Consider the following 26850-nt stretch of genomic DNA (forward strand, 5'->3'; position numbering starts at 1 on the left):
TAATTTTAAATAATTTATCTCATATCCTAAATTTCATGTGGTGTCATGTCACGTGTCCGTGTTACCTAAGGTGGTCACACGAGTAGCAACCAACACGACGACTAGAGAGACAAATCGACGTCGTCAACACCTTAATGTCCAAATTAAGAACAAAAAAAACAATATTATTTCCCAAAATTCGCAACCCCCCGACATTCTCATTATTCAGATCATCACTTTCTCCCACCATTCATTCACTCTAACCATAACATTTCCACACATAATATAGAGTATAATACATCACTTACATAAAAACTAAATTTCAAGTGATATAGTTGCAGGTAATTAATATCAATATTTATGGTAGGAACCAATTAATTAATGAGATGCACAACATAAGGAAGCTTTTATTCTGTTGTGCACACTAATTTATTATGGACAAACGAGTTTATCAACTATGGAAGGGCAATAATGTAAGTCATTTTTCAAACCCTTGTTTTAATTACTTCGTTACTGTTGATTTTGTGCTTAATTTTGGTTTATTATTGTGTTTTCTGTGTTGGGTTTTCTGTATTTTAGTTGTTTATGTTGAAATTTAGTGGTTTCTGTGATTGTTTCTTGTGAAATTTTTGATGGGTTTTGTTGGAATCTTTGGTTAGGTATTTAGGAAGAATTTGATAGTGTAATTTAGCAGTTTTAGATGATATGAGATTAGGATAGTGTGGAATACAGTGGTTTGTTTGATTTTTTTTTTTGTGGAATTTTTGGTGGGTTTTTTAGGTTTTTCGGAATCGTTTGAGTTTGTGTGAGGAATTGTTGGTTGCGAAAGACCGAAAGTTGTTGGGTGTGTACTGAGGTATTTGGAAAGATTTAATAGTGTAATTTAGTGATTCTATGTACAGGAGTTTAGCTTAGTTTGAACTGTTGCAAGAATTTGTGGCATGCTAGGTATTGGGGTTTGAGTCGGGCCGTCTCATGATGAACCATTCATTTTGTCTTACTTCAATAGCGGCTTAGTAATTCCAATGTTGATAAGGGGTGGTAGTCTCATAGGAAGATGCGGCTTTCTCAGATAATTGTTAATTTTGTGTTGCCTTCACCTGAATTTGCACGTTGTGGAAAATAGTACCTGTTTTTGGAAGGAGGGTTGGTGGTGCTGTATTTGGCGTTGAAGCATTCATTGGCGAATGAGGATGGGAACGCTGTTTGCCTTGCATATTGAACCATTTTGCAAATAGCATGGAATCTATTGAATTTCAGGTTGTGAGTTTGCTGTGATATAACTATGAAGGTGTATTCGTTGTGGTTTATCGTGGACATGTGATATTTTGAATTGCTCAGTTTCTTGTATTTCACTGATCGATGGTTACCTTTAGCTTAATCATTTGTTTGGATACAAGAAAATGAAGGGAAGAGGAGGGATAAAGAAGGGAGGGGAGGGGAGAGGAGCGGGGAATGGAGCAAGGGAGTTTCCTCTCCTAAACTTTCCTATCTTGGAGGAATTTTAATATGACTTGCTAGAGCCAAAATGGATCCCTCCATGCTTCTAAATATGTCCATCCAAACAAAGGGTAACACTTAATCAGGTCCATCATGTCTTGTTTATCATAGAGTAACTTGCTCAGTTAGTCTAATGCTATCTTTGCTGTCAACTATGTTTTCTATCTGCCATAATATCCGTGCGGCATTTGACTATCCATGAATCTCCTTGTCTAATATGGTCTCTTTAGCAAAATATCACATACAATCTCCAGAAAGATGGAGATGCTAATCAATATTTATAACAACCTTCGCATTCCATGACCGGCTAAGTGTCTACCCTGGCTAGTCTATAGGTTTGATAACCAGGAAAATAAGAAAAGAAATGTAAGTGCATCATATGAATTTTACAGAGATAGATTTTGTTGTATGTAGTGATATTATTGGCCGAACTTGGTTTGTGCCTATGATGCTCCAACACGTCATTTTTTTTAGTGAGTTGTGTGTTACATGACACATGGGTTGACCTGACATGTGGTATGTGTCAGCTTCGACATGTTTAGACGCTACACCAACACACTTACCCTCAGAAGGTAGATAGAAAGGTTAACAGATTCACAGATATGAACTATGAAGGCACGGTGCTGAATAAATAATAAGAGTAGAAAAAAGATGGTGAAAGCTACCTCTGGATGGGCTTAAAATACCCTCCTAGGAAAGAGACAGGTTTACATAGGGAAGGATAACGAACAAGGCCTTTCAGTTTTTTCGGCTGATATCCCTGCATTTTATTAAATATTTTTGACCATGTATTTGGTTAGTGATAACTTATATCTCTATTTGGCTCTTCTGCCTTTTCCAATACTGTTCTTTCTACTAGAGTTGCAAATAAATACTCCATACTTGCAAAACTTAGGTTTCCAGACAACATTAGTGCTTTTACACTATAATGTACGGCAAAAAGATAAGTCCGACAATGTTATTGAAAAATATTCCAATGATATTGTCCGTGTTGATTAGGGAGGGATGAAGCAAGAGTTAGAAGGATAAAACAACTGCTTATCCAGTGAAAAAGAATGTAAATTTGCTTAGACAAGAGTTTAAAATTGCTGGTTATCAGCCTCGAATTCACAAGACCAATGTAAGCGTCACGTATGACGCATTCTTACTTTGACCTCCAGTACCCAAATGAGACCTAGATTGTTGGGCCAATCCTAGCATGCTTATTGCTGAAGCCTGAAGTTCAGCTTTCACTGTCAGAAAAAGACGGTGCTTTTATCTTCACCATCTAACAGTCTCACCTTCACCTCCACCACCATTCCTACGAGCAATCCAATTATGTTGTAGAGCCATCCTTGTGATTTTTGGGTTGAAAATGAATTAAAAAGGCGGCTTGTAGATGTTTAAGCAAGTGAGAGACTAGTCTTTTAGGCGTGAGTGTTGATGGACAATCTTACCAGAGATGCTTGGCTTGGAGCCCGTGAGCAGAGGGAGGAGTGGTGATGATAATTATGGATGATAGTTGATAAGTGCAACATTGATAGCAGGTTTAGGCATGTTGATTGCTTGGTTGTAACTTGTAAGTAACATTTCTTTTTGCGAAAGAGAGTGTTTCCGGGTGGTGATTTCACTATTTGTTTTCTGTTTTTGATTTCCACTCGTACCTATTCCTCGTATAATTCCATACTGCACTGAAAGCATTCAGGCAATTTTTCCACAACAGCTATATTTTTGGGGCTAATTTTCTTCTCATACATTGGGGATGAAATATAACCAAACATTTCTCATAATAGAGAATAATGCTTTTTTTATATTTTTTTTATGCAAGTCAAGATATTTTTTCAACCGTATCCCAGTGTAAGTAAAATTTCAAACTCATGTCAAATTCTTTGACGCAAAGTCTTCTTCGACACTCCTAAACAAGTGTGACTAACATTGCCTCTAGTGCACAAGTTTGGATCTCCTTTTTAGCCTCAGTTAGACGTGCAAGCGCAACCTGAAGGTTGCAGCTAACAACTCATTTCTAGTTATGTAACTAAACATTACTTCACCGTTCATTGGGAAAATGTTCCGTAGCGCTTTACTCTCAAAACTTCCATTTTACTCGTTTCTACTCCTTGTTGGCTAACTTCGCAATCACATTGAATTTATACTCAAACAGCCTTGCTGGCTGCATTTTGAGGGCATCCATTAGTTTCTGATATTTGGCTCTCTTCTAGTGGAAGGAACATTGTAATCCCTCGCTTTTTTTTGGTCTTTGCTTATTGTGTTCTTGAATTTTGGAGGAGTTCACAACAATCTCAGTGTGTAACTACTGTCACCTGAAGTTCAATTTGGGTGTGAACTTCAAATATCTATGTTATAATTATGATCTTTGTGAATAATGGCCCACAACAACAAAGAACTGGTTTAAATATATTTCCTTTGCTTCTTTTAGCTGTGATACATTGGATGACTTTTCTTTGATCATCAAGGAAAATGTGGCATAAATGGACTCTTATTGGGTTTCTGCGGTAGTAAAATATCCGATGGACAATGTATGTTTGCATGCGAAGTTTGAAAACAGTGGTCAGTAAACCATTTGCGCTTCTTATATTGTTATTAGCGTCAATTGACGTGATTCGTATTGCAACTTCATTACGTGTTGTCCAATTTTCCTTTGCCTCATCATAGATGGGAGTCCTTAAGGTATTGGGGTAATGTTGTTGAATTGTTGATCACGCAAGGTGGAATTGTTTTGATTGAGTTATGCTTGAAGTAACATGCCTCTATGCCTCAATAATTATTCTATAGTGGCTAGTTTTGGCTGACTTTGAAATGACCGATCTTTATTCAAGAGAGCCAGGGCAAATTCATCGATGTGTTTAAATTAGTGGCATAAGTGGTCGGAACGATTATTCTGATCAATAGTAGTCTAGAGTTTTGCCAAACCGTACAAATCTTGGTTTGAATAAGTTTCAAGGTAATTCGCAACAAGTTCCGCTTGAAATGAAAAAGTTCTGTTTCCTATAATATCATTAGCATGTGAGGCGAATAGGCTAGTCCATATTATGAACTTTTTGAGTACAACTCTAATCCTGAAGCTAAATTTAGTACATATTTTCCTACAGAAACAGCAGCTACTTTAGCTCCATTTCCCATACTTAGGTCGATATCACCCTTTGCTAGTCGTCGCACGTTTCTCAACCCTTCTAAATGATTACAAAGGTCATCGTTAGTCCTCATGTTGTTGTTATGCTACCTGAAATTGTCAGGATGGTGGAAGTTCTGACCCCCGTTAAGGTTATAAAATTATCGGGTAGTGGCATAAATCGGACAGTTAGTCTGCATGCTGTTATGCGTCTTGTTAATGTTCCACCTGTGACATGTGTCATGGCTCCAAAGTTACTGTGGTGACATAAACACCAAATAAGGAGACAACATGTCGTCCATCAAGTCAAATAATGTGAAGGTGACCTTCCAAAGTTTACGTGGGCACTTAATACGACAAGTTAAGCGCTCTTAGACTTCCATGTCAAACAAAAAATGGATCAAGACCCCGGCACCCTAAATTACCAACAAACAGTATACATGACAAGGCCGTGATAGGGCAATATGTGGGCATGGAAATATTATTTAAGTCCAGAATGTGAAATTATTTTCAAGTTAATTTTAAAATATTAGCTTAATTTTATTATTTTATCTGTTGTTGTATCGTGCATGTGTGGAATTCGGATCGATCCTTTTTTAGTTAACTAGTTTGTAGTAGTCAGACTCGGACACTAGAATTAAGTTAAGGTTCATAGGAAAAAAGGTCCAGGATTTTGCTGCTCATGTCTGTATTCTAAATGTTTCTCTCTCACTCTTTCTCTCTGTCTCCCTCTTTTTTACTGCAGAAATTTATCTTTGGTGGGCGGCTGATATTGGGGCCTGATGCTAAATCGCTACTTGTCAGCTTAGCACTGATCACTGTTCCAGTTGTTATCTTTTGTGTTTTTGTGGCATGGCACCTGCGCCATGCGCATCAATTTGCATCATACAACTCTGGATATGCAATCTTGGTGATAACCATAGTGTTCACGATATATGTAAGAAGTTCAGCCCAAATAACTTTTTTTTTTGTCTGTTTTTATAATGTTACTAGTATTAGTGCCCGGCTTCGCCCGGGCTACCTCTACTTACCATTAATTTTTTTTTTAATTAAATAAAATTACTTAAGGTTGCATAACCCATAAATTTATCATTAATATATTTTTCTATGACATATCCTAAAATTACAATGAAATAAATTTTGAGACAAATTCATTACTCCCGCTATTAATATTTTACTCTTATTAATGAAATAATAGTAATAACATTTCACTACTTGCCGTAATCATTGTTACTTTCACTACTCCCGCCGTACTTCTTGTTACGGTCACTGCTGCCGCATTAATATTGATAATTTCACTACTCCCACCATAATTATTGTTACTATCACTATTGTCGCATTAATATTGATTATTTCACTACCCCCGTTGTTGTTTCTACCACTTTCACTAATCTCGCTGATAATATTGTTACTTTTACTAGTCAAATGAGTGATTATCATATAACTATATCCAATATTACTACAATTATTTTCTTTACTGACGAAATTACTTTTACTACTTAAGCATGCAATTTTAAGAGGATTATATATTTATATAAATATATTACATATATGCATTAAATCTAATCGAAAGAATTATGCAATATTATATATTATGGAATATAACTTGAATTATTTATAACTTACATATTATATTTTTGTATGTTAAATAATTAACATCTCTATACATCTAATAAACTATAAAGTTTATTAAAATTGCATAGATTTTAAATTTAAAATATAATTTTATGATGATAATAATTAATACCATAAGTGTGCATGTTTATACTAATTAATTATTTTATTTTAAGGAAATTGGCTATCTTCTGGTCTTTGATAAATATTTAGGTAAATTACCAAGCATCTTCTTTCTTTTAGTCTCCTTAAAATTAACCATCTTAATTAATTATTTTATTTTAAGGAAATTGACCATCTTAATTAATTATTTTATTTTAAGGAAATTGACCATCTTAATTAATTATTTTATTTTAAGGAAATTGACCATGTTTTAGTCTCTTATAAATGTTTAGGAAAATTACCAAGCTTCTATATAATTTAATTTTAACCCAAACTATATAATATTTGCATTGAGATCCCTTAATCAGGTCCATCACACGGTGCTATTGATTTAAAACTATATAGTATAATTAATTTGTATAACTTTCTTTAATTACATTGAAGTCCCTTGGTTTCTGGATTTAATATATAGTATTGATTGATTGATATGTGTAACATGTTAAACCACTAGTTTGGATGCCCGTGCGTTGCAACGGGGTAATTAACTTAGTGACAAAAAATGGTTATAAGATTTTAATATTTACATCTTATGTCTAATCATTTATTTAGATATGATCAAAAGTCAAAACATCTTATTTAAGAGACGCAAAAGATGTTGGGTTGATACATAAGTTCCAAGAATGCCTCATATTTATAATCATAAGACCACCATATGTTAATCTTTCGATGTGGGACAATTCTATTATTTTTATATAATTCTACATTATTTTTCAAATGTGGACATATAACATACTAAGAAGTATACAATTTTATATATGTACAAATTATATGAAATCTATACGCTAATGATAGCATTTTTACCATGAATCAAATTATGTTATTTTCATAATTTTCTTAACGATATTTTTTTGCCAAATGAAATGTAAAAGTTTTTATATAAAAATTAGAAACAACACTTGAATATAATATAGGAAATAAATATTATAATAATTAAAAGATTCTCCACTTTATTTTTTACATCAAAAAATATTATTTATGATACTTTCCTAAAGTAATTTTTAGGATCACCCCACCTTATGATAATTTTCTGATGTGGGACAATTCAACTATTTATATGTAGTATATTTATCACACCTACGTTATTTTTCAATGTGGAACAAATAACACACGAAGAAGTACGCCATCTTTTTGACATTTATTTCGATATCCAACCCGATTTAATAATGAGAAAATACTATACTATCTATTTATATTATTACGTTTTTTTTTTTCATTTTTTGTCATAATTAAAATATGTACAAATGATATGATTTAAATTACATTTTTTTCCTAACACGACTTTTAAGATGTAATTGAGGAGGCAATAAAATGTATAAACAAATGCAAAATATTTATTTTGATTAATGGTTAAAAATTATGATGTGTTTTAGTTACTCAAATGTATTGAGGTATAATAATTAACTATATTTGAAAGTTAAAATGATTTAGTTCTACTATTTATCAAAGTAAAAAAGCTTATTATTGATTTATTTGTGGATTCAAGATCGTTTTATGCAACACTTGATTGCATTATAATTCATAAATTTTCTATTTTAGTGCAGAGATTATCATTATATATGACACATAAATAACCAATTTATGTATATTTAGCACCCATTTTATTTTTAATTATGATTTTGTCTTAAATAAAGTTATTATACTATCGGTTGTCTTAAAACAAACATTATAATATCACTAATATAGTAACATATAATCGCTTTTATAAATATCTACGTGATTAATATTTGTATGGTATTGTTGTAACTAAGGTTTGCCGTTAATACAAACTCTTATAAGAACTCTCTAAGATAATATTTAAGCGATTCAAAAAAATTTGGGTTGATACCTCTAAATTTCAAATATGACTCTTATTTATAATCATGTGATACCTCACCTCATGATAATCTTCTAATGTGGGACAATTCAACTATTTATATGTAGTATATTTACCACACCTACATTATTTTTCAATGTGGGACAAACAATATACTTAGAAATACACCATCTTTTTCGCACCTAGTTCAACATCTAATACTATACTATTTATTAATATTCGTATAGTACATTTTTTTTAACTTCTTATCATAATTAAAATATATGCAAATAATATGATACTATATTCTAAATCTAGCATTTATTTACCACAAATCTAATTATATAATTTTTCAAAAAAAAAATTATGTTACTTTTTTGCTAAATGAGATGTAGAAATTTTTATATAAAAATTATAAACATCACTTGGACATAATATAAAAAATATATATATCATACCGTGGATAATAAACTCTTAAGAGGTCTCCAAGACAATGCTTAAAACTTAAGAGACTCAGAAGGTTTTGGGTTGATATTTAGGTTCTAAAGATGCCTTCTATTTATAATCATATGATCACCCACCTTATGCTAAACTTTCTATGTGGGACAATTCTATTATTTATACGTAATATATTCACCACACCAACATATTTTTCAATGTGGGACAAATAACATACTTAGAAATACACCATCTTTTTCGCACATAATTCGACATCTAACCCGGATTAATAATAATGAGCAAATAATATACTCCCTCGATTCAAAACAAATACAACATTCTTTTTTTATACTATTCATGAACGAATAGAATCTTTACGATTTCTTGCAATATGTAAGACAAAACATGGTCATGTGGAATTTTATTTGATTCACCTATAAAGTACAATGAGAATATCAAATTTTTAAATTTCTTATAATGTAAACTTAAAGATATTTACGTTGTAATTTGTGTCTTGCCAAGTGTGTAAATGAAAATGTTGTATCTGGTCTTGAATGGAGGGAGTACTATCTATTAATATTCGTACGTTTGTTTTTAATTTTTTATCATAATTAAAAATATATGCAAATAATATGATATTATATTCTAATGTTAGCATTTCTTTTATCAAGAAGCTATTATAGTATAATTAACAATTTTTTTATAATACTTTTTTGGGAAATGAAATGTATAAGTTTTTATATAAAGATTATAAACATCACTTGAATATAATACATAATATAGAAAATATATTTATATCATACTGTGAAGATAATGATATAAACTCTTAAGAGCTCTCCAAAACAATACTTAAAAGACTCAAAAGGTTTTTGGTTGGTATATAGGTTCCAATGATGACTCTTATTTATAATCATAGGATCACTCACCTTATGTTAATCTTTCAATGTGGGACAATTCTATAATTTATACGTATTATAATCAGCACACTAACATTGGTTTTCAATGTGGGACATATAACGTATTAAGAAGTACACCATCTTTAATATGCGCAAATCATATGAAATCTATACTCTAATTAAAGCATTTTTTACCACGAATCTAATTATATTACCTTCATAATTTTTATAATGACATTTTTTTGTCAAATGAAATGTCAAAGTTTTTATATGAAAATTAGAAACTTCTCATGAATATAAAATAGGAATATAGATATTATAATAATTAAAAGATTCTCCACTTTATTTTTTATGTGGAAAATATTATTTATGAAACTTTCCTAAATTAATTTTTGATGATGTGGACGCTCTAGAATCGCTCGAAAAAACTCTCTTTTATGTATATATATAGATTCTTTCACATCCTTTTGGCGAGCATAATAGTGTGAAGCATAAATCTGCATGTTAGTTGAAGTATTACTTTGACTCATACAGTCATACATGTTTTAAACATCATGCATTGATGACATCTGATATTCGCATTCACTTGTGGACTCACTAAGCTTAGGAAAGGCTTTTACAAGCAAGTAGGCTCGATATAAGACAATAGTAAGGATAGATAAGCATTGCGTTCTCTAATACAATTGTTGCCCATCTGTTTTGATTATTTTGGTTGATGTTGTGGCTCATTGTTATATTCCTGGTGGATTCTAAAAGGTATTGGCTTTATTGCTGTTTACTTCGACAAGAGACCCAGGAATTGTTCCACGTAATTCGCATCCACCAGAGGAAGAATTCCGCTATGATTCTTCTGTTGTTGAGAGTGGTGGTAGACAAACACCAGGTCTTCAATTTCCTCGAACAAAAGAAGTCATGGTTAATGGAGTCCCAGTCAGGGTGAAATATTGTGATACATGTATGCTGTATCGTCCACCACGATGCTCTCATTGCTCAATATGCAATAACTGTGTGGAGCGTTTTGATCACCATTGCCCTTGGGTTGGTCAATGCATTGGACTGGTAACCCTCTTATTTTCTAGTACTTCATTGCTGTTACAAACTATACTAGATTTCAGACTGATAGCATCTTTTTTTTCCCTGCAGCGCAACTATCGTTATTTCTTCTTCTTTGTATCTTCAGCTACTCTTCTTTGCATATTTGTCTTTGCTATTTCGGCTTTCTATATCAAGGTTTTGATGAATGACAACCACTACTCTGTTTGGAAGGCGATGAGAGATTCACCTGCATCAGTAATACTCATGGCTTATTGTTTTATATCCCTGTGGTTTGTTGGTGGACTCACTGGCTTTCATTTGTACCTTATCAGCACAAACCAGGTTAGTCATATTAACTTACGTTTTTTGGTTTTTCAGTAGCAATAAAATTGGTACTCTTGTTGATGCGTAAAAGGAATAGCTGAGTGGGGATGTGAAATACTTAATATTTTGCATTATTTTGTAGCATTACTTTTGATATATATTTTCGTTGGATATTTTTTGTTGTCACTGGATGGTTTCCTATGTTAGGTTATTAGAATTATCTCACATTTGTTAAGCAACCTTAGTATGTCGTGTTTTCTTATTCAAGGTTTTCCCCCTAGTGTAAATGAGTTGTCTAACTGAGAAATAGATGAAGACTGACTGACTGAGTGATGATGGTCTTATGTTGTATTACAAATGAGAAGCTTCTGTTAGCTAAAACCAGACCCCTCTTACATAGATTATCAGTGGTGGCAGGTTGGGAACGCATGGTGTAGCAAGGCAACCAATGAAAGCATGTCTTATGTTTTTCTTCCAAACTCATCTACATAGATTTCTCTGTCTTTACTCTTGTCTGAAGTAGTTTAACCAAGAATGATGATGATCAACTGCTGCAATTTGTTTGTTATTTGATGGCCAAAAAAATTGTATGAAGAGAATGGGATAGCGAGATATCTGATAGGAAGGGCACCCTCATTGTTGTCAGTTCTTAATAAGATTTGCAGCGTAACTGCTTTGACGCCACCTCAATAAATTCTATTTTTATAAGATTAGCACCCAGGCCAGAGAAACAGAATTTTTTGAATCATCAGTTGTTGCTGAAACTAAAGAAGTGTTCTTTAGTGAGGTTTTTTGTGAAAACCAAAAGTGCAATGCCAGCACACTAAGAGTGAAATGGAACAGCAGGTTGGAGCCTTGCTCCTTCACATTCAAGTTGCTTTTTTACCTTATAGATATATCTCTTAAGTATCCAGGTTTAGCTCTGATCTAGATTACCTGAAGCATCAGAATGATTTTATGCCGGCCTATCCGACAACCGAGTTTTTCTGTTAAATTTACACAAGTATTATAATTATTTACTCGCTCTGCTGCAAAAGTACCTTCGATTTTCACATTGACACAATCATTAAGTACTGAAAAGAATACCGAAATGCTAGGGCAAGAGGTCTATTTGAAAAGGATTACACTAGAGTTTATCGAAATGATGGGTAGTTGTATAGCTTACTGAAATCTTAATGCAAGTGCTCTATGTGCAAGTGACAGAACGAGTTATTTCTGAATCAACTCAATATGTAGAAGAAAAATTAAATTTCTGAATTGGAGACTTGGAGTGAATACATGCTAGCACTAAATTAGTCTCAATAATTTTTTTGTAAGGCATATCACCTTGTCAGCAGATAAGACACTTCATTTTTCTTCTTGTTCTCTGAAATATTTAAGTTCTTATCTCTTATCGTGGTTAAGATAAGTGTATCAATATCAACTTGATGTACACTGAGCTATAGAGATTCATCCTCTCTTTTGTTTGATTATATGGCAAGTCTATACACGGAGTATTTTAGTAATGAATGTAAGTTTTATTGGGCCTCCATGAATGATCTTAGCAATATGGGACCTTAATTTCTATGATGGCAATAGGGAAGGTCATTCCTCCTGCAGTGATGAATTTTAGGATTAGATTTATCACATGGTTGGAAATTTTTTATGACTAGGTGAACACAGATTTCATTTCTATTGGGGCCAACTCATGGGTTTGAAATATGATGAAGTAATGCAAAATTAGTCGCTTAATCTTTTGATGCTTCTTGTATCATGAGATAGCATTGTGTTGTTTCATTATATGCTGGAATTTTCATTATGGGCATTAGAAGAGAACCTCTTTGCGTTTTTAAGACACCGGTTAAAGCTTTGTGCGTACCCCTTATCCTGCCAAAGGCGGGATCCATTGGGGCATTGCATAATGTTGTGTAGGTTTCATATATAGAGGGCCATTTAAGTCCAAGAAAGTAAAAAGGTGCACTTTTTGAATTGTTGTATCTAACCTGCTTTTATTGACAAGATTTCCCTAAATGTTTCTTTAAATGCTTGTATGTTTGTGTATCTGATGTGGCGGTGAATGGTGAATTCGTGATGCACACTCTTCCTTTTCTCTACCTTTCTTCTTGTCACCTGATATATTCTAATTCGCTGTACCAGACTACATATGAGAACTTCCGTTATAGAACTGACAACAGGCCTAATGTCTACAATCGAGGATGTCTGAATAATTTTGTCGAAGTGTTTTGCACCAAGATAAAGTCGTCAAGAAACAATTTCCGAGCCATTGTCCAGGAAGAGATGCAAAGGCCACCACCTCCACGCACCACACCGGAAAATGAACCCAGTGGAGAATCTGATGATCGGCGTATTAAGGTGGAAGACGACTTGGATCTTGGGGGAGACATTCTTAAAATCTCACAGAGACGTAATATTGAAGATTTCGAGGAGGATATTCGTAGTAGAGGGAGCAATGTGCTTCATAACAGCTCTGAGGGAGACTCCCATGTCGGTTCTGATTATCATACTCCGCCTATTCGTGCTGAAATCCGACATGCTAGTTGGGGAAGAAGTCAGAGCTGGGAAGGTGATCGTGATGTCTCAGTTAAAGATACCCACCAAGGATGAACTTCCATTTGTTATGTACATTTGATCTCTTGGGTTCGAAATTGAGCCCTGTCATTTGGCCGGAAACCACCAGAGGATTGCATGTCTCTACTTGTATTTTGTTGGGTTGGCTTTTTATCATTTGTCGAATGAAGTAGGTGATATGAATGTAATGTGAGATCTCCAACATGATCATTATCTTGTTTATTTTGTCATCTGATGTAGATTGCATGATCCTTTGCTGATGATTCTTTTTGTGTATATATGAACTCCAAGGATGAAATTCCTAACTGGGTTTTATTTTAAGGGATTTTCTAGTTCTCCAGGCCAGGTTGCTAGGAACCCTACAACGTGACCTGCTTTCGATAGTAGTGTGTCAGATGACATTGTTTGAATGACGGTAAACTTTTGTCATCTGGTATGAACATCTTTGAAGGAAATTTCCGGTAAATTGATGGGTCAGGGTTAAATGAGCCAGATTCATCAATTTGGAGCTGTTTTTCGTTGTACATAGGCCGCAAGGTAACATCTCAGCCAGCTTTCGACTTTCTCTCTCTATTTTCCCCAAAAAACCCCAAAACAGCTACTCTATAAAAAATTAATCCCTAATTAGATCACACTCTGATACCGCCGCCAACTTCGGCTCGCCGGCCTTCTCCCCACGACCTCATCATTCCCGTCGCCGGCGAGCCGAACCCTGAAATCGTTGATTGTCGGCGAGTTGTATAGTTGTAATAAGAAGGGTTGTGATTGGTCATCCGGTCTATGTGTGTTGATTTCAAGGTCGATCGGTTCTCGATTGAGTGTCGCGATTATCACCTAGAGGTGCGACTACCTTGTAACGTTTCGTCGCTGTTCTACGATGCGTTTCTAGCCACAAGCCGGTGATCTCTTTTCCCTCACTTGTGGTTTCTGGTTTTTAATTGAGTCTTGATCAAGTGTAGTAAGCTTTTCAGTAGTTTAGTAATCTTTTTTCTTTGATTATCATCTTTAGTGCTTTCTGTTTTCAATTGGGGTGGTAGTTGGCTTCCTTTATTCTCCGTGTTTGTTTGGGATTTTTGTTTAGTTGAAAGTTGGTGTACCAGTACATGCGTTCTTTTGCTGTTCGGTTTTGGGTTTCCAAGTTATTTTGAGATTATGACTACTATCGGTGGTCATCGGAAATTTCTTGAAGCTTTTGCATGTGCTCATGTTAACGATGGTTTTATGGATGATAACGGGGAAAGGATGTTGGGCAATTTTATGAAATTCCAGGGATCGTCTTTGAATGAGATTAAGGATCTTAAAGAAAGGGGTAATGGGTTTTTTAGGCAGAAATATTTTGATATGGCTGCTGCTTGTTACGATGAAGCTTGTAAGCTTCTTGGCCTAATTATTGGTGTTGTTGGGAGCGAAGATGTTCAGTCCTTATCTGAACTTGCTGTTTCACTTAATTCGAATCTTGCAGCATGTGCCCTCAAACTTGATGAATTTCAAGCTACTTTGGACTTGTGCTCTATAATCTTAAACTATTTTCCTCGTAATGTTAAAGCTTTATTTCGTAGGGCGCTAGCATTCATGAAGTTGAAAAGGTTTTTTGAAGCTGAATTAGATCTGGTTGAGGCTTTGGTGGTTGAACCCAAGAATAAGGATGTTTTAAGGGAATTAGGTGTGGTTAGAAGTCATCTTCTTATGAAGGAGAATGGCAAAAGAGTGTTGGAGGTTGCTCCTATAGTTGATGTGGATAGAAAAAAGAAGCTTGTTTGTGCATCAGAACCTTTCTTGAGTGCTAGGGACTGTTTGACCGATAAGATGGACCTGAGTGTTAGGGATTGTGTGGCTGGTAAGATGGAGGTGACAGACGGTCCAAAAAATAATCACGACTTCAACCTCGTTAAGAGCATAGAGGTTAATGAGGGCGTGGTTATTGAGATGAAGGATGCTCAAAATAATTGTGGCGTGGATCTGTGCACTAACTTAGCGAAGACCGAGTACGTGGCAGATAAGTCGTCGTCCCTTCTTGAGTTCTCCAAGAAGGGTGGAGGAAACTCTCGGCTAAGGATCGCTGGACAATCTTATAAAAAGCTCCTGGAAGGTAAAAAGGTGAGCTTTTATCATAAGAGAGATTTGTCGACGATAACAATTCGAATCCTTGATAATGAGGAAACGAAGGAAGAAGATACTACAAGAGAAAAGTGCAAGAAGAAGAGGAGGAGGAGATGTCATAAAAAGAGGAAGCTGGTTGCCATGAATAGTGATTTGTCCCCTTTAGATAGCAATAATGTTAAGCCTCTTGTCCCCGATGCAAGTTCGAGCACGTCCTCCATATGTGACAACTTCACTACTGTTGATACTCAAATCCTCCAATTACCAAACACCGTCGTTTCTCATGATTCTATTTTGCCATCCTTTCCTAATACCGATGACACCACTTCAGTTTGCACTCAAGCTCAGTATGATGCAAATGTTAACCAACCTTTCTTGTTTTCGGCTTATCCAAAGAAGTGTAAGATGCACTCTCCCTCGGTTAACAAATTATCGTCTGCCCCTAGAACGTCTAAACTTTGCAGGTACCCTCTTAGACGGTTTGACAAACTCAAGAAGAGAATTCTCAATTCCAAGAAGATATCTAGCCAAGGGGATGAATATCCAAGACATATTCTATCTACTTTTTCTACAAGTAGATCTTTCACCCATAAATTTCTACGTCCTCGTGGCGTAAGTATGTCTTGTTGCAGGTACTCCTCGGAAGCTCAGTTGATAAGGAAGAGAAAAGAAATGTTTGCTCAGTTGGCCAACTCCGACCGTCCCCTCAAGAAGCCTACTTTGATTATCACCCCCACCCTTAGTTTAGTTTTTAGTCGAATAATGTAATAATAAAATCCGACTCAGAGTCGGATATGAATGATGTAACCTTTCTTTACTGCTGCCAAAAAAAAAAAAAAAAAAAAAAAAAAAAATAGGCCGCAAGGTAAAGCAAATGGGTTAAACCTGAGTGTTTACTGTACATAGTTATGGACAATTTTAAGAGTTGCTCTGTATAATGATAGATTCATTGCTTTTAGATCTTTTCATAGTCGAAGCATGATAGTATGCGGACTGTGTGCGCCACTCCATTTGTAGGAATTGCCCCATTTTCCAAAATCTATTAAGAGGTAAGCAAATGGAGAAATTTCAATAAATCGGAGAGTACCTTTTTTTAACAAGGGGAGATTTATTGATCGTGGTAATAATACAAACTTTTTTTTGGCATTTCTTAGTCAATTTGTCATGTGATTTGGTATTTATTTGACCCGTCCTAATCTTAAGGCGAATAGTGATCGTTTTAAATGAGATTTTGTGCATAGCTTGATACAAGGGGTATGAGTCTCTGTTAATCCATGGCATGTGTTTAAGTCAAGAATTATTTCCGCAATTCGGAGGTGTGGTCAAAAGCGGGTTTGAGCCGGACGCGGGCCAATGGACAACTTTTTTGGCCCATGGACATGCAGGTCCATGGACCGGGTTTTTGTAATTTTTGAAAAATGCATTGTCCAATCCCGCTTTGTTAGCGGAACGGACGGGACGGGTCTAATAGGAACAACTCTACCAGTCTTATAAAATATCAAGTTTTTTAAAAGAAAAATAAATGTTAATATACAAATATTTTTTGAATACAATGAATGTAATAATGGATCAATTAGTCTTGCTGAAGACGGGTTGGAGCGAGTGACGAATAATGTCACTCACAAAACGGATAGGGGGACAAGGTGGGGGCACCCCATGTGCTTTCCTCTCTCCTCTATTTGGGTCATTTGTGAGGAAAAATGGTATCCGTCACTCCAAAGTGACGGCTACGTGCCGTCACAAATGAAATTTTGTGATAATGGATTTGTGTTACTAATAAAACCATGATAACAATAATTTATGTTTAAAATTTTGGTAAGATACGATGGATATCTAATGAGGCAACAATATATTATCAACCTTGGTTATCAATATACAGCAACTCTCCTATAGGACCGTCCAATAGTATAGGACTGGCCCAAAAGGAGAGAAGACCAATTATAAAATTTAATTTAATTTATATTTTAATTTTATTTTAACAACTCGGCATTTCATGATGAAAACTAACACATTTAAATATACAAGTTATCAATCTAAAAGTTTAGGTTATCAAAATAATTTTTTTTTTTACAAATTTATTGAGTAATCTATTTGGGCTTTTAATTAATGAACTAGTCTTATGAGTAAAATGGTCTCACACAACAATTTGTGATCAATATATGTCTATACTCTATAGGTAGGTACACTTGATCTTGTCTACACATGTCAATCTCAGGTTATTAATTAATACTCTTACTCCGTATATGATTTCTAATAACAATACACCTTATCTCGCTTAAAGTTGAAATAATAATATCATAGAAATAAAGGTATACAGTAGATTATAGTGTAGACGGTTTAACATTGTGAAATGGTCCAACTTCGTAAAAATAAGAATCGTTTATTACTAATAAAAAAGTTTTGTTTTCGTAATTCCTGAAACTTCTTCATATTTTGTACTTTCATTATCTACCGACTGCAGTCCATGTCTTGTTTTTGCCATCATCAGGGGCGGATCCAGCCCATTGGCTATATGGGCTGGAGCCCAACCTGTTTTCTGAGAACAAAATGACTAATAAGCAAATATTGTAATTAATATACATAATTATACCCTTGGCTCAGTGGTAAACTGTCATGGATACCTTCCTAGTGGTTGGGTGTTCCAACCCAAAGGAGGACATAATTTCAAGACGGATTTTTTTTGTGATTTATTGTATGACATGACTTTTTATTACTCTCCTTTGTTTATGAAGCTCTCATTATCTAAAAATTTGTCGAGACTTATAACTTTAACAATTTATCGGTAGAATAATAAGAATAGTTATATGTAAGCTTAATTAGCACAGAAGTACTTAGGTAATATAATACCGATAAAGTGTCAAAAATCATAATTCAAAATTATTGGCTCGAATATGATGAAAATGAAGCACAATACTATATAATAATAAGGGTTAAAGCGAGTATATAATTATTAATTTTAAGCCTCTTTAAATAATGTATCGAAATAAAAATTTTATATGAGTAAGCAAAATTTTCTAGTCCACCGTACTTTTGATTCCTGGATCCGCCCCTGGCCACCATTCAGGGTATTTCTATAAGTCTTAGAAACGACAGGCTTTTGAATAAAAAAAGGAAAAAAAAGAATTTAATATTGAAAAATCGTCTCATACTATAAAATCGTCTTATCTGTAATTATTACTGATACATGCACCAAGAGAAAGGTTAGCCAGCTCAAAGCAAGGTAGGTTAACTTAACTAACATGCACGAGTATCAAAGGACATGGGTTTGGTGTAGGTCACTTCGCTGGCAAATCTAAGTCTCATTTATTTGGTAATTAGTGATTAGTGTTAGGCTTATATCTCTATTTGTTTACTCCTAAAGTAGGAGTATCATAGCTACTCTTTACCTTCATTTACTCCACTTGTCCTTCATTATAAGGTCTATACTTACTTCTTTGGGCATACTGCCTCTTCATTCGTTGCTTTTGGACACATAATCTAAGCTATTTTACTCGAGTTTCTCGACTCAATTCACTTTGTCTCATTATAATTGATTTTATTACAAAAGTAGGACTTTTTTATTTATTTGAGATATATATAGCCCTAGTAAAAATAGTTAGGTAATATTTTCATCTAATAAATTGAAGCTTACTAGGACATTCTAAATTACTGTATGTAGTTCAACTTTGTTGCAATGCCATATAGTTTAGATGGTAAAGTCATTCGATAATTTAATGTCTGGGTTCGAATCCCGTTATTAACATATTTTTCTTGTCGCTCCTTTTACAAAAAAAAAAAGTTCAAACTTTTTGGTTTATCATCTATACCATTTGTTTCGATAGGATACTTCAATTGGAAGTAGACCTGTCAAAACTCGACCCGACCCGAAAACCCGACCCGCCCGACTCGTTTTTAGGGCTACAAACCCGGTTTTTTCAACCCGTGACCCGTTTGACTCGAACCCGAAATGACCCGTTATTTTAGGGTCGAGACCCGACCCGGACGGGTCGACTCGTTGGGTCAAGGGAAAATTATGAATTTTATTAAAAATATTGATATTTATATATTATATTTGAAAATATAGTTAAAAAATTATTTTTTTATTACTTAAAATTAAAAATTCAACTAAAAAGTCAATTTTATATAACTTTTATAATATTTAATAATAAAATAATTATTTAAAAAACTTTATTTTAATAATTATATCAATATAATTATTGTATATGATGAATATGATTAAAATAATAATTTTTAATATATTTTACTTTTTTTTAAAAAATTTTTTTTTTTAAATTTAAAAAACCGTTTAAAAAAGACGTTAAAAATTATTTTTTGACCCGTATTCTGACCCTAACCCGACCCGTGACCCGTATGACCTGACCCATATTCCGACCCAACCCGTATGACCTGATCCGAGACCCGACCCGTCCGATCCGTTTGACAGGTCTAATTGGAAGTCTTTAATGAGCATGTAGTTAATACACACATGACTAATAAATCGACAATTTTATAAACGCAAATATAGGTGAAAACGATCTTTTTATTAAGTTACAAAAGACCATTTTTCTCTATTCCGGAAAAAAAAAAAAATGCATGATTAACGGTATTTATGGTGTTTGAGGCTCGTCTAGTATAATCAATAATTATATCATGATCCAACCTTAAGATAGAGCATGTCCTGTTTGGTAATGGTAGATTGGTATTATATATATGTATATTAGATGAAAACGAACTTATTAATCAATATCCTAATTTGATGTGTTTGGTAAATAATTGATTTCAGTGACAGATTGAAGACAATCTACTTGTGTTGCTAAAATGAGCATCTTATAATAGTCTCGCTATCTAAGAACAAGAATTAGCTTAAATAGTAAGAACGACTCTTTTACTCCAACTATGAAATTGGAGATTTATTTTTTAACCGCAATCTATTTAAACCATAGAAAACAAGTTCCGGAAATAATCCGCAAATAAGATATGTTCGTTAAATGTTTGATTACATTAATCTGATAGTCAGAACCTTTGTCAAAAAAAAAATCTGATAGTCAGATGTTATTATCTGCTGTTTAGAACATTGTCTAAGCATGAATATGATGACAGGGCAACGTATTCCTCCACAGTTTGCTCATGGTTTGACTACAGCCTAACACTAGACAACAATTAATACCAAAAATTCGGATTCAGCATCCGGAAACCTAGCTACTAGCAAATATGAGGTCTTAACACAAGTATAGTACAATGGGAGGAAATTTTTCTAAATCCGCTACTAACCGAAACTCCAAAAGCCATTGAATTTACACGAAATACTTTTTGTAGTTTTCACACTACCAACCTAAAGGCTAGACTGATTAATAAAATGGCGCACGTTTATTTTCTGTCTTGATCACTAATTAAGATGTTTAAGTAAACTGATGTGTGCTTTAAATGTGCTTATTTTGTCTCTTTCTTAGTCTATGACTCTATGGGCATGCTATGCATTTGGCACTCCACGTGTGTACTTTTGCTCTTTTTTATTACAAACATTTTGGCATTTGAGTTATGAATGAAGTTTCTAAACCACTTTCGTGTAATGATAACACTGTGGTTTAAAATCACTGTTAAATGCGATTACTTTTGGTGAAAAAACCTTTATAAGCGGTAGACACTAATTAGACCACATTCGTCTAATTATTATAAGCGGTAGACACTAATTAGACCACATTAGAAAGTGATTGATCTAATTAGACACTAATTAAGATCACTGTTAAATGCGATTACTGTCGTCTTAATTTTGACGATCATAGCAATTTCAAAAAATGAGAAGATAGGAGTATCATCTAATTAATGAATTTTTATTTCTTGTATAATAATACAGTGGATAACGTCTATTTCTCTTACGTGCTTCAAAAATACATAAATCTATAAGAAAAAAAGAAGAACCAATATGTGGTGTATGCCTACGACGCCGACTTGAACCGATTGTATCAATCCATGGTCTATAATCTAATTAATCCCTTTCACCATTTTGAAGTCCTCTACCTTTCATTTAAAGATTTTCTTATAATAATATTTACTCGTTTCCTAACTTATTATTTCGACCATATAAATCAACCAAAATTAAACAAAGGAAAAAAAACATTAATCTAACTATTGTTTCCGTTGTTAACCAAAGAATATTAGCCGGAAGGAGGACGATAATGACCCGATTGAGACCAACTACTTGTCGAGGAACTAGAATTTCCAGGCGCATTTTCATCGTCCATAGGCCCGAATACTCCAGATTGTTGGCCGGGGAACAACTGCTGGTATTGCATGGATGACGACAATGGCGGTGACAATAATGACGGCGAAGATAGAGAAGGGGGATGAGGTACACCGAATTGTTGAGTATTTGAAGTGTATAAGTTGTGTTCCATGGCGGGAAAATTGAAATCAGCCGAACTCTGTAACAACTGCGAGTACTCCCAGTAATCTCTCATTATATCAGGATTGGGCTGTTGTTGCTGTTGTTGATGTGGCTGATTGAAATTAATAGACTGTGGAAAGCGGGTTGCCGATGAGATGACAGATGATGATGATGCTCCAGTGGTGGTGGCAGTGGTGGTGGGAGACTGTCTTGTGGTTACGACTGATTGGACAAACTCAGGGAAATTGAGCTTGGCACGGTTTCCTCTAAAACGGAGGGCAGCCTCGTCGTAGGCTCGAGCAGCAGCCTCAGCAGTGTCGAAGGTGCCTAGCCAAACCCTGGCAGCCTTTTGTGGATCCCGGATTTCGGCTGCCCATTTGCCCCAGGGTCTTTGACGTACTCCTCTGTAACGTCGTTTCCTTTCTCCTGTTTCTTCCAATGTTGAAGTGGTTGTCGTTGAAGTCGAACTGGTGGTGGTAGATGGTGTTTGTGGGGATGGTGGTGGTGGAGTCGAGGCCGCGCCAGGGCTAACTACTGTGCTAGATTGAACTTGTATGGGACTTTGTATACTTTCTTCCTTCACTGTAAATAAACGATTAAATTAATTATTAAATCAAATAACCAAATAAGAGTATTTAACTTAACTCATTATATTTGCCAAATATACTTAATTAATCAATGGTTGTACAAGTCATGACATTCTTCAAACGATCTTATCCCATTTGGATTTAAGGCACAATTCCCTACCTATGTACTCCATAATTATTCAATTACAGAATTAGTCGAACCACTCTAGATTATCAATGAATAAACAAATTATTCAATTATTGGCCATAAAATTAGAATTTTATAATGGCAATTTTTTTTTTTTTTTTGATATCGACTTGTTTCATATAAATGTATGTATGTAAGGAGAGTGCCACAAGCCCACAAATAATTGAATCAGGATCGTCTCTATTTGCTAAAAGAAATGAAGAGTACCATTTCTCTCTCACAATGCAATTTTAAATTTTCTCATTCTATTTTATTTTTCCATTACTTTTCATAAAAAAACTAAAACCGTTAGATAGATGCAAAATAAAATCTAGTCTGCTGGAGGGAACTTTACATTATTTCTTTTAATGTATAGAAAATGGAGAGAATTCTAATTGTAAAAAATTACCCTTTCCATTTCAATAAATTTCAAATATTTTATAATAGTAAAGGCAATTATTTGATTGAAGTATGTAAGGTGAGAAGTAACGGAACACATTCCATGATTCTATTATGGAGATACTTGTCAATTTGTTGTGATAAAGGTGGCAAATGAAGACAAAAGTATATAATGAGAAAGAGATAAAAATGTTGTCATTAGATTAGAGTTATAGGTTAGGATTGAATAGGGTTTGTTGAGGAAAGTCAAAAACTACCGGAAGTCGAAGCTTATCTCACTTTCTAATACCAGAAACTCATTCTTATCTTACGTCGTCACATTCAAGTATCCAAGGATACTTAACTTGCTTACTATCATACCATGTTTCCACTTGCATCATGTCTTACTTTAATTTCTACCAGAACTTATCTTAACAATATATACTTCGTACTTTATTCGTGTGTATGTAGTGTCAAAAAATAGTTATCAATTTTGGTCATATTCGGGTGTTATAATTCTTATGGATCCGTTACAATCAATTATTATATTTATTCTTATTACGCCCCTTCACTCAAATGCCCATTGAGCTTGAAAAGTAGTTAGTACACATGCTCCCCCAAATCATATGCTAAAATTCTACTTCGTGAGTTATTATAGATTGACAGGATCTGAACTAGTTACCTTTGGTCACACTGACTATGATACCATGATAGATAGACTATAACGATGTCGTGATATTCAAATGATCAGATGTGATAACTGGAAAGCATGATGGATCAGACTCGAAACTACCCAAAATCAAAACAATCAAATAATCCAAGATAAATAGAGGTTTACCAAGTTTTTACATAATACTCTCTCCCATTCAAACCAAAGGTAACACTTCAATATAATACTCCTCACATATATTGGAGAAGTGTTACCTTTGGTTTGGATGAGAGGGAGTACACGACAAATAAAATCATGTGTGTGAAAAATATGATAAGTATCCCCGGCATGACCTAAGTCATACCCAAATGACCTAACTCGTAATAACCTGATCATAAATGTCTTGAACGAAACAAAGTGAATAATTTAAGCCAACAATAATATACTCGAAAGATAACCGAAGTTTAAAATGACATAATTAACTTGATCCAAATTGCGTAATATACTCAAAATGATCAGACATTCTGACTCGACTAATAACCAAACCAAATGATTCGCTTGTTAGGTCTACTTGTGCATGCAAGAAAAAAATGAAAACACCTATCTAACAGAAGCTAGAGCTGGCAAAATGATGTTACTACTAATTGATGAAGCATTCATGATTGAGTACGTTAAAGTAACAATGGACATGCTCTATAGTACTCCCTAGTCAATAGAAATTGAAGAAATATCCTACGTAGTACGAAGCACCATACATAAAAATTCCATAAATGAAATAATCAATTAATAACTTAAGTTTAATTTGTTAATAGTTGCATTACTCCGTATTAATTAAATTATTTAAGCTTTTTCTCCATACTACATGCAATAATAATACTGCCATCATGTAAATATTATGGCAAAAGACATGAAGGAGAAAGTACTAGTATGTACTAATATGTTTACATATACCTAATAAGATAAGTAAAAACAGCTAGAAGAGTGACTAGTTAGTTCTTGATTGAGATAGAAGATAGATAGAGTCGTATCATCTTGGTATTCAATTAAACTTATCCAACAATTCCGATCCTTTACATCTATTAGAATATATGACCTACTCATGTGATCACAATCATTATACTCTCTACTGAGTTATATAGTGGCATCACCCCCAACACTTTCCTCCTTACACCCATCATTTTTGTTTCTTCTAAACAAACATCCTTTCCTACCTCATTTTACAATTATATAAAATTCACGATTCTAATTACAGGATCGATCACTAACCTATGTCTTAGTCTATATGTCAAAACTCAACTAACTACTTAAGTTATAATAGATAATCGAGTTCAGAAACATGGTACTGAAACCAGGGTTTGTATCACAAATTCTAAAATGAGACGATTATACTAAAAATATTCATTTAGTAGTCGAGTATGAATTATACTAATATGGTCAAGAATTGAAAAGATACGTACCAGCAATTGCACTAGAAGATGATTCACCAGAAACATTAGTAGTAACAACGGTTGATGCAGCAATCATATGACCACTTCCACTAGCAAAACCACCGTACATCATTTGTTGCATATCTCCCAACAATTGAACATCATCTCTACCTCTCTTATGCCCGACCCATGTCGTTGTAGGATACCCATATAAACTATACGGGTCAGCCCATGATCCAACATCAGCTCCATACCCACCACGGCCTGAAACCACGTCGGTCAAAGCCATAACCATAGCTGAAGTCTCCCAGCTAGAAGGAATCATGTTTTGCGCCGCTGCTGTTACCTCTGCTGTTGTTGTTGTTACAGCAGCGCGCTCTCTTTCTCCGCTGTTGTCGCCTTCGCTCGATGGAAAGCCGGGGTATTCACTTGGGTTCGCCACTTTTGTACAACACATGTAGTACACGCCACCCTTAGGCTTTTCTATCCTTCCTGTATTTATAAATATGAAATTAAATTAACTAAACGAAATGGTCTTAGACTTTTATACTTGTACTTATATACGTTTAATACTCCCTCTATCCCGGTCTCCGTTTTATTTAAGATATCCAAATAAATAAAACGTAAAGAGAACAAAGGCCTATACGTACGTTTTTTTGTATAAAAAAGACTGTCGCCAAATAGATTTGACAATTACTTGTCAAACTTACTATATTTGTACTGATTAAAACCAGAAATGAATAAACCAAAGAAAAATAGAAAGAAATAATAATAATAATAAGTTTGATTAAAATTTGTGAGGCTGCTGCTGTAATATTTATGAGAAAAGAGGAGGGAATTATTTAATTAAATATAGCACACTTTATTTGAGAAGCCGCTGAAAGTACAGGAGAGTTACTCTGAATCTAGCCCTGTTTTATCAGCTCTTTTTTATATATATTTTCATATATAATAATAAAAATAATAATAATTTCAAAAAAGAGGGAAAAGGGAACTTTTATAAGTATGAGAAAAATATGCTTAAATTAGACCCATGTGATATAAAAAATTCAAAAAAAAAGTGTAATAGAAATTAAATAAAACAGTTGCCGACTATTGAAAAAAAAAGGTGTGTTCACACATGTAAAATAACCAATTTCTTGTTTGAGACTGGTGTATCCATCCTAGTTTTAAGACGGGTCAAGTAGTAGGATAGACAAAGGAGCGAGAAAAAAAAAAAAAAAAAAAAAAGTTTAACATGAGTAGGATATATTTAACTCGTTTTAATGTTAAGACCAAAATATATATCCGAGAATACTAGTTGGGAAAAAAGGAAAGGGAGATTGAGTTGGGTTAGCCTTTGCGATGCGAAGGGGGCATGTCGGTGAAACTAAGTTAAGGAAGTGTTTTGTTGGTCGTATTCGATTTGGATTCTTTCTTTGTTCAAGGGATTTGGATATTTACCAAAGTAGTGTAAATATATGATGAAGGGTTTGACCTTGCGATAGAGTAGGGGAGGTGAAATAGAGGTTGCGTGGAATAGTTAAGGAGTGAGGGTAAAATGTGGCCCAATTGAATTTTATGCTCTGGGCTTTATGGGGTTTCGTCCAACTGTTGTGGAACAGGGATTGAGATTTTTTGAGTTTGTAATGAGGGTGTGGTTAGTGGGGAATGGTGATGGGGTACCTCATTTGGGAGTTTTGGACTTGGTTGATATAGGTGGTGGATCTTATCGCACGAGATCAACTTTTCAACGATAATCTATTCATGCCTTGTTAATGAG

General features: G+C 34.2%; 2 protein-coding genes across 2 annotated transcripts; one reads left to right on the forward strand and one right to left on the reverse strand.

Moving 5' to 3' along the window:
- The first annotated feature begins 128 nt into the window (after nt 1-128).
- On the forward strand, nt 129-13738 carry LOC141586924 (protein S-acyltransferase 8-like). Its single transcript, XM_074408332.1, has 5 exons — nt 129-452; nt 5334-5525; nt 10247-10549; nt 10634-10867; nt 12986-13738. The coding sequence occupies exons 1-5, from the start codon at nt 414-416 to the stop codon at nt 13451-13453; spliced, it is 1236 nt and encodes a 411-aa protein (XP_074264433.1). The 5' UTR covers nt 129-413; the 3' UTR covers nt 13454-13738.
- Nucleotides 13739-21313: 7575 nt separating this feature from the next.
- LOC141586925 (uncharacterized) lies at nt 21314-25989 on the reverse strand. The gene is made up of 3 exons (XM_074408333.1): nt 25739-25989; nt 25119-25580; nt 21314-22463 (listed from the first exon to the last, which is right to left on the reverse strand). Exons 2-3 carry the CDS (start codon nt 25543-25545, stop codon nt 21652-21654), a joined length of 1239 nt encoding a protein of 412 aa, XP_074264434.1. The 5' UTR covers nt 25546-25580; nt 25739-25989; the 3' UTR covers nt 21314-21651.
- Between the last annotated feature and the right edge of the window lie 861 nt (nt 25990-26850).

The sequence above is a fragment of the Silene latifolia genome, chromosome 6 (genome assembly GCF_048544455.1).
Source record: "Silene latifolia isolate original U9 population chromosome 6, ASM4854445v1, whole genome shotgun sequence".
Taxonomy (NCBI): domain Eukaryota; kingdom Viridiplantae; phylum Streptophyta; class Magnoliopsida; order Caryophyllales; family Caryophyllaceae; genus Silene; species Silene latifolia.

Excerpts from the sequence above, each read along its gene's own strand:
- LOC141586924 (XM_074408332.1), top strand. The coding sequence starts at position 414 with ATGGACAAACGAGTTTATCAACTATGGAAGGGCAATAAT. Across the intron at positions 453-5,333 it reads AACTATGGAAGGGCAATAAT|AAATTTATCTTTGGTGGGCG; the intron begins GTAAGTCATTTT and ends TTTTTACTGCAG. Across the intron at positions 10,550-10,633 it reads TTGGTCAATGCATTGGACTG|CGCAACTATCGTTATTTCTT; the intron begins GTAACCCTCTTA and ends TTTTCCCTGCAG.
- LOC141586925 (XM_074408333.1), bottom strand. The coding sequence starts at position 25,545 with ATGTGTTGTACAAAAGTGGCGAACCCAAGTGAATACCCCGGCTTTCCA. Across the intron at positions 22,464-25,118 it reads ATCTTCTAGTGCAATTGCTG|TGAAGGAAGAAAGTATACAA; the intron begins GTACGTATCTTT and ends GTTTATTTACAG.